At 35.5% G+C, this 8,917-nt stretch overlaps 1 protein-coding gene across 1 annotated transcript; it reads right to left on the bottom strand.

Moving 5' to 3' along the window:
* Window positions 1-5,999: 5,999 nt before the first annotated feature.
* LOC149002903 (F-box protein CPR1-like) lies at window positions 6,000-7,190 on the bottom strand. Its single transcript, XM_089138782.1, has one exon. The coding sequence runs from the start codon at window positions 7,188-7,190 to the stop codon at window positions 6,000-6,002; it is 1,191 nt and encodes a 396-aa protein (XP_088994908.1).
* Window positions 7,191-8,917: the final 1,727 nt, after the last annotated feature.

Raw genomic sequence — 8,917 nt, 5'->3', positions numbered from 1 at the left:
GACTGGAGACCAAAGTAGGGTTTGCCTTCACCACAGAAAAGACATAGCACTAGTATTCTATATAACTTATGTAGTTCACTCAACCACCTTATGTAGTTCACTCAACCTGAAACACAGCACTAGTATTCTATATACCTTATGTAGTTCACTCAACCACTTTATGTAGTTCACTCAACCTGAAACACTTCCGTTAAATTCAAATATAGATACGTCTCTTATAAACAATTTAGAGCCAACGTTCAAACCAGCTGCATGGATTGTATACTGCATGGGTTGTTGCATACAGTTTGATCTGAATTTAAATTTGAATTTGAGTCTGTTACTCAAATTGACTTTAAAAAGATAATGGCTTTTGAAGGGATTTTGCTTGTGGCACTGCTCCAAGCAGCGAACGTTTAGGATTAAATCTTTATTGTTTGCTTAAATCTTTACCGTCGATTATCAGCATGTGCAACAAAACTCTTTTTCAGTGCTACTGATCCGGTTTAATGGCTTTAACTCGAACCGTAGATCAGCTCGTTTCAAACCAAACAAACCAAATATTAAAAATCCTCTTTTCATTTTCCTCTTCTCAGCCGTAACCTAGAAGATGAAAGAGCACAAGGTAAAAATCCTCTGACAGAACCCAGATTTTGGATGTTGCTTAAGGGCCTGTTTGGTTACATGAGTCTGGAGATTTCAAATATCTCGAGATTTCAAATCTATAGACTTCAAATCTATGGAGTTATAATTTATAAAATTAAGTGTTTGGTTGTGGAATGAAATTTGTGAATTCATCTTAAAAATTTATTTGATCGACATGATTTTTGTCAATGTACAATTGTATAGCTTTTCTGAAATCTCTGGATTTCACCCCTTACCCATAAATCTACAGATTCACCTTTTTACACTAAAAACGTGAATCTGTAGATTTCATGAATCTAGAGATTTTTACAACCAAACGAGTATAATTCTCAGATTCATGAATCCAGAGATTTGAAATCTCTAGATTCATGTAACCAAACAGGCCCTAACTTGATTAACCCAAGCAAAATCCAAAAAGAGGATTTTCGATTGTTTCTTTGCAGTGTCTCCTTACCTCTCTCTCTCTCCTTCTTCTTCTCTTTGTTTGTCTCTGCGTCGTTGCAGTTCACCGTTGTTCGCCGTCGCAGATTTGTTGATCGGACTAAGCATTTCTCACCATCAATGACTATGATGACTCCTCCACCGTTAGATGTATAAAATCATCTCTCTCTCAAAGTCTCAACCTAATATCAGTATTTCATTCCGTGTTTGCTTTAGTCTACAATCAGCCCTTGTTGGTTCTCTCTCTCTCGTAGTTTCGTTTCATCGATTTCACCATCCCTAGGGTTTGGTCTTGATTCGGAGGTTTGAATCAACCTGAATTTCTCCAATTCTCCTGCAGTTTTATTGGATGTCTAGGGTTTTGATTCAATTGACTGGATCCAAGCTCTGATTCGCACTTCTTTTTCACAACAGGAAGACGAAGAGGACAATGAAAAGATGATTTTTAATATTTGGTTTGAAACGAGCTGATCCACGATTCGAGTTAAAGCCATTAAACCGGGTCAGTAGCACTTAAAAAGAGTTTTGTTGCACATGCTGATAATTCACGGTGAAGATTTAAGCAAACAGTAAAGATTTAATCCTGAACGTTCGCTGCTTGGAACAGTGCCACGTAGGCACTGCTCCCAAGCAAAATCCCTTTTGAAGTGGTGTAAGTCAACGCACCGACGAGAGTGTAGGCTTGCAACTTTCTCAACCTGATCGCCGCCTCCAACAACCGCAACGCCTGAGGCGGAGAGGCTCGCCTGGTAGTCTCTCCGCCTCCCGACTGTTTCCATCTCTGCTTCTTCTCTCCCTCTCTATCTATTTCTCCATCTCCCGGCGCCTCCCGACTCTGCTTCTTTTTTGTCTCTTTCCTGGCCGCCTCCTTTCCCAGCTCCTCTTCCCGCATCCCGGCCGCCTCCGCCTTCCATCTCCCATCTCTGCTTCTCCCCTCCACCTCACCTTCCCTGCTTCTCACCCTACCGTCTCTACCTCTCCCATCTGCGGTTCTGTTTCTTCTCCCATCTAAGCCTCTTTTCTTCTGTTTCTTCTCCCATCTTCTCACTTTCCATCTCTGCCTCGCCTATCCGCTTCCATCTCTCCCAGATTTTCCTCTGTCTATTTCCTGTCGAGGAACACCAGATCTGGTGTTTTCTTTCCCGTTTCCGTTTCCCTCTTCTCCATCTCAGCTTCAATATCCAGATCTAGGGTTTCCCCTTAGATATTGTTTTTTTCTGGTTGCAGTAATTTGTTTTTCTTCTTCTTCTTTTTTTTTCTTTTTCTTTTCTTTCTTCTTTTTTTCTTTCTTTCTTTTTTCTTTTTTTCTTTTTTTCTTTTTTCTTTCTTTTTTTTTTTTTTTTTAGCTCCTTTGATTGCAGCAGCTCTTTGGTGCACACTGCAGAACAACTCCAAGTCTGGGTACAAGTTTTTCTGCGTACGGTATGCCTATACGGCATCGCTGGATGGGAGGTCTGAACCTTATCCACACTTTCTCTATGAGGGTGTTATGTCCCCATTTGAGGGTGGTGGTGCTTTTTTGGTGTTCTTGTTCTAAGGGTTCTGTGGACGTGATTCATTTTGGGCTTGACCCAACCCTTACTCTGGCTGACCCTGTCTATTGCATGTACGATAGTTTGGTCTTTTGCCGCTCCTTGGTTCTGTTTGAACCTTGTGTACTCATGCAGGTGTGTTTGTACTTTACTTTTTTTAGTTATCTAAATGAAAGTGCTCTTTAACAAAAATATTAAAAAAAAAAAAAAAAAAATGGTGTAAGTCACTCATCTACTCTTTTTAAATGTTTTATTATTTTTTGTTTGTGCGCCTCTCTTTAGTTCGTGTATCAATGAGTCTGTATCACTTTATTCTGGATGATATCTGAGCCGTTCATAAATATTGATGATTTGTTCTAGATCCTCTGCCCCAGTGCCTCCATGCCTCCAATTTTTTTTTTCTCACAGTATTTGACATAGGTGGGCCTGTGTCAAGTGGGCTGTGACTTGTGAGAGGAAAAATTAAAAAGCATGAGGTAATGGAGACACAAGATTTCTATTTACAGAAAATTTCTTCTTTTTTTTAACAGACGATTTTTCTATATTGGGAATAGGAGTATTACATAATATTCCATTAAACAGAATTGAGCCCATATATAATATCTCCACTGAGAAATCGTCAACGGACTAACCCTACAATGATAAAATTTAAACCTAAATCTTTATGGTTATATAATTGAATTCTAACCACTATACTAAAATCTCTCCTTGATCTAACAATTTTACCAGCTTTCTTTTCAAGTGTTGGATAGAAAGGAAAATCCATCAGTGTGGGTTCAAATTTCCAATTGGGCAATAGATTCAATTGTTGACCGAATCTTCCTGTGAAGGTTTCCAAAGGTGCTTCTTCGATTTCATACCTTATAATCCTCTTGGTATTTCTTTAATTTACTAGAAATAACTCTTGAAAGAGATCCATCAAAAACTGTAAACCAAGCTCCTGTAAGGCTGTAACCACCTCCTTTCATAAAGGATGAGATAACTAGATTGCTTCAATTCTGGATGGATTCGAACCAATAAATTTTTCACCTTGAATGCCCCAAATAACTAGTGAATGATCTGACCGAATAGGACTCTTAACAACTGTACCTGCACTAGCATACTTCAGTAGTTCAGCCTCCAAATGGAATTCGCTAGAGCCCGGTCTAGTCTGATCCAGACATTCGCATTCCCTGTATGCCGGTTTGACCAAGTAAAACCCGGTCCAGAGCTTGGTATATCTGTGAGATCACAACCATTGATTAAGGATCTGAAGAGAGACCTCCACCGCTTGCCTAGTACACCTGTAGCCATCTTTCTCGCACCACTTTACATAAGAGTTGAAATTCCCAATTTGGAGCCACGGTGCAGAACAGTGACATTCCAAATTTTCCTTTTTCCTCTTTAATTACTTTCGGGCCTATTTGGTTATATGAATCCGGAGATTTGAATTATCTACATTCACAAATGGGAGATTTATACCTGTTTGGTAGTGTGAATCCTTGAACTCTGCCAATGGTGGACTAGTAGAGCAGTTAAAAAATCCAACCTCCCATAGGGAGGTCCTAGGTTTGCACCCAACGGGCACACATATATTAGTACTATTCCCCCACCCTATATATAAATTCTTCAAATTAAAAAAAAAAAGAATAAAGAATCCCCAAATTCATGAAATCTGGAGATTCACTTTTTTACATTAAAAACATGAATATGTAGATTTATGATTATGAGGTGAAATCTTGAGATTTCACTCCCTACTATAAAAGCATTACACATTTGAACAATAATTCCATGATATTTTTTCATGATGAATCTACCGATTTCATTCCAAAGATTTATGCTAACCAAATAATAATTTTATGAACCATTACTCTATATATTTGAAATTTATAAATTTGAAATCTCTAAATTTTTGAAATCTTAGACTCAATTAACCAAACAGGCCCTTTATGGTTGCCTAATGTGTCTATATGGTTAGTTTTGAGGGTGAAAATGTTCAAAGACGATGAAAAGTCACCATTTAGTACAACTAGAGTAAGTTTTAACTAAGTATCATTAATTATAACATTGAATTATTTTTTTAAAGAAAACTTAAAAATAGATAATCATGCAAAAAATTTTCAAAAATATTGAGTTTTTCAGGGTTTTATAGTAGAAAGGTCAACTTTTGATATAAAAAATCACTGTCCCAAATACAAAGAGAAGCATTTTTTTCTCCGTACAAAATACCAAATATAGTGTTTTTTAAAGTAAGCTCAAAATTGTGCATAAGTGCCGGTTCGTTGAAAAAAACGAAAAAAATAAAAAAGCACAAGAAACAAACTGGATTATACATACATAAGTTGGACTCTTTCTTTTCAAAATTTGTAAAACAAACACACAATAAAAAATAAAAAAGAACATTGCCATAAAACCATGGTACAAAAGTTCGGCGAAATATTATCAAAACTTGGGGGGTGAAATTTTACCGAAACCCCAACAAAATTTCAGAGTTTCAGCGGTTGACATGGTGTGAAATTTCAGACATTGCATTAACTCCTCACAATGCAATTTATAACAACCATTTAAAATTCAAATATACAAGATCTCATCCAACATACAAGTTTTGATATCTAGTTGTAATATAAATTCTTTTTTTGAAAGTCTGGGATGTGTTTTTTTTTTTTTTGTTGAAAGAAACAAAATAAACATTAAATAATAGAATTCCAAATACAATTTTGTGGCGATAGTTGCAAGAGTTTTTGCCCACAACTGGATGTTGTGGTCCTGAAAATGTGTGATTTTTGTATCTTCTAGCAGGTCTAAGATAGTAACAATTTGAACAATATATTGCAAATGCCATTGAGTTACCGTCGAACGAAGGAAGATGTGATCCAACTGCTTTGCATTGTTCCATTGTGTGTGAATCTTTATTTTTTTCTTGGACATTAGGGTCAATCCACGGGCCATGCCCTCTAAAGTTTCCTTTGTTGTATCAACGCCATCCACGTTTCCCCAAAGAGGTCAAGCTCCGGAGGCATTCATTGATGGAGAAACACTTTGTTTAATACCCGTGCAACCCATAGACTGTGACATATGGTGTTTTTTTTTAGATTCAATGACTAAGATTATAAGAATGGTAGAGATCCTTTGAGCCAACAAACAAAAATCTTTGTGAATCATTATCAAAAGGTTCTGTCCATTAGCACTAGCAGTGACCAACTCCTTCTAGTGAAGAGATTAACCTTTGATTGTGGATAATCACTAATCTTCTAGATAGGTAAAATCGTTTTCATAAAATTTTTTAATGCAGTTTCAAAGACACAAGAATGGAAAACTTATGCATAAATGGGAGTTCTTGAGGATAAATAACAAACCAATATTACCTTGAATCTTTGAAGTGTAAATCCGCTCCTTGACCTTTCCGGTCAGCTACTTCATGTCTCATGTCTTCGTATATGTTTCTTCATTTCCTAATCTATCTTTGGGTTTGGGTGGAACAAGACTTCCACGATGGATTATCCTCTTAGATGCATTTCTTATTTCTTCATCATGACGATACCGAAGTCTGGTAATCATTCCTGTGCGAGGATCATACTTGAACAAACCCATTAAAAGATCCTTAACAATAAAAAATTGGGAATAGAAAAGTTCACCATTCTTCAAAAAACATAAAGCAGTGATATCAAAATTATAGAATTTATTTTCAATGGAGAAAACTTTCGTCCAAGATTCTCTCACGCCATACTCCTCCATCATCCAACACTCAATATGTGAACTAAAGTCGAACTCACGGAACAAGCAGAGACGTTCTTCAAAGTAGCAAACATGGAAATGCAACTCATCTTCATCACGATCAGGCAGTAATAACTCCCGAAACTTGTTATTTTTAAGATTAAAACAAGTTATAGACTTGTCACTGAAATCATGCCAGTGAAGAGCAGAATTTACGAACTCCCCATGTCCAGAGATGTTGCGGAATTCGTACGGAATGGCATCAGCTATAACCCATGCATTGGTATTAAGCGAGTAGACCTTCACCAGCGAATGCCAATAAAAGTTGTCAAAATCGTAAGACTTAGCAATCTTTACCACCTTGTAATCATCAGAGTTGGGATCGTAACCGAATCCATAAATAATCTCGCAATGCTTGTCAGTGGGAAAGTCTCTAGGTGGATTTGTAATTGGCAGTTTCTGGTGTAATCTGATACAAGGATTCCAGATGAATATGTCATCTTCCGAGTAATTAACTATACAGAGTAAACCGTTGCATGAACCAACTACTTCGGCTTTGTTGAATGAAAATCCAAGGGGTTGATCCGTTTCAACCATTACTGCTGATTGTTCTAATGCATCTAATTCAAGAGAGTCAAGTTTGAACGGATGATTATGTATGAACACGAGGTTGAGATTGGTATTAGAAGCGAATGATCTGTTGAGCTGGGCTTTCACAAAAATCGGATTGGAAATAAAACCATACCAGCGTTTCGATGCAAATTTGAATCTAACAAGAGATTTCACCGGAAGCCTTGAAAGTATGTCGTTGACAATGAGATCCTCAGGGAGGTCGGTAAATTTCTTCGTTGCTTCTGCCATTGCTTTCTCTATCTCAATGTTCTTCTCATTTTCAATCATGGCTGGGGATCAAAGGTAGGGTTTGCCTTCAACACAGCAGTTGAGAATGAACAGTTTATATAAAAACAATAATCCGAAAATACAGAAAAGACTTGCACTAGGATTCTATACCTTATGTAGTTCACTCAACCTGAAACACTATCTTAAATTCAAACACAAATACTGCTCTTATAAACAATCTAGAGCCAACTTGCATCGGGTCCCACTAAGTCGGACCAGATGCTCCTGTTTTTTATATCACACTTGGTTTTTTTTTTTTGGAATAAGTAGCTATAATATTAGAAAAATAATGTACAAAAATTACATTCGATAATAAATTTTTTTCTCTGCATCATCACAGACAATATCTGTGAGGGCAAAATGTATTCTCCCACACTTTTTCAAGGTTATGGGTTTGAAGAAGTGAAGTTATGGGTTTGAAGAAGTGAAGTGTAGAAATCATTCATCTATTTTTGTTGATCTGTTGGTACCTCTCTCTTAATTTATAGCTTTTGTTCATATTTGAGGATCGGATCACCTGGACAGTATCTGAGCCGTTCATAAATTTTGATGATTTGTTATTTTTGTATGTTAGCTAAGATGGTTTGATCTGTACAGGTGCCTTATGGTAATCTAAGACAGGTGCCGCTTTACATTTGTCGCCTTTGGGCGCGTCTGTCCCAAGCATTGGCGGGTGGCGGATCCAGGTTGGGGCCGGGGCTATGGCCTCCCGTTTTTAAAATTTTAAAATTTCTTATAGTTTTTTTTCTTATTTCTCTCACTTTTATGTGTGAAATATTACTATTTGGCCCCCTTAAAAATTAAAAATTAAAATATAAGATAAAGATGATAGGTACAATTGTCATTCTTAATCATTATCTAATGGTTATAATTAAACCCCTAGTTTTAAGGAATAAAAGATTAATTTCAAATTAAAAACTAATATTCATGAATTTCTTTCTGTATTCTCTTTTATATTTTTATTCTTATTTATTCTCTCATGATTATCGTCTTTTATTCCTATTTTTTCTCTCATTTGTTTTTCACACGTCTCACAAAATATTATATTAGTTAACAGACACTGGAATTTTCTTAACTCTTCTCCACAAGTATTAGGTATTCACTCTCTCTTTCTCAAATTATTCATTTCTATTTCACACTCACATTTTTTTAATATTCTTTTCATAAAGCAAAATTTTATTTTTTTATTTAGTTGTTCTTTTTTCTTCTAAAATTTGATTCTACTAATAGCAATTTAAATCTTTCTCTCATTTGTTTCCCGTCCACAAAATATTAAATTGCAATCGAATTTTCTTAACTCTTCCCACAAGTATAGGTATCACTCTCTCTTCTCAAATTATTCATTTCTATTTCACACTCACTTTTTTTAATATCCTTTTCATAAAAAATTTTCATTTTTTATTTAGTTGTTCTTTTTTCTTCTAAAATTTGATTCTACTAATAGCAATTTAAATCTTGTTAAAATTCAGCTGATTTTATCATATCTAATCATAATCATTGATATATTTTTTTAATCTTTAAACTTTTTCCTTATCATATCTAATCATAATCATTGATATATATTTTTTAATCCTTAAACTTTTTCTAAAAGGAAATTTAAATCTCGTTTAGAATTTCAGTCATCGATTTTATCATATCTAATCTTAATCATTTAATTTTATTTTTGAATCCTCAAATTTTCTCATAAACTTTCAATGGCTACTAATAGCAATTTGTAATTTTTTTTG

The sequence above is a fragment of the Hakea prostrata genome, chromosome 10 (genome assembly GCF_041222555.1).
Source record: "Hakea prostrata isolate BN-2017 chromosome 10, UWA_Hpros_2, whole genome shotgun sequence".
Taxonomy (NCBI): domain Eukaryota; kingdom Viridiplantae; phylum Streptophyta; class Magnoliopsida; order Proteales; family Proteaceae; genus Hakea; species Hakea prostrata.
This window is presented reverse-complemented; position numbering and strand designations above follow the sequence as displayed.

Coding starts and splice junctions, on each gene's coding strand:
- LOC149002903 (XM_089138782.1), bottom strand. CDS start 7,190: ATGATTGAAAATGAGAAGAACATTGAGATAGAGAAAGCAATGGCAGAA.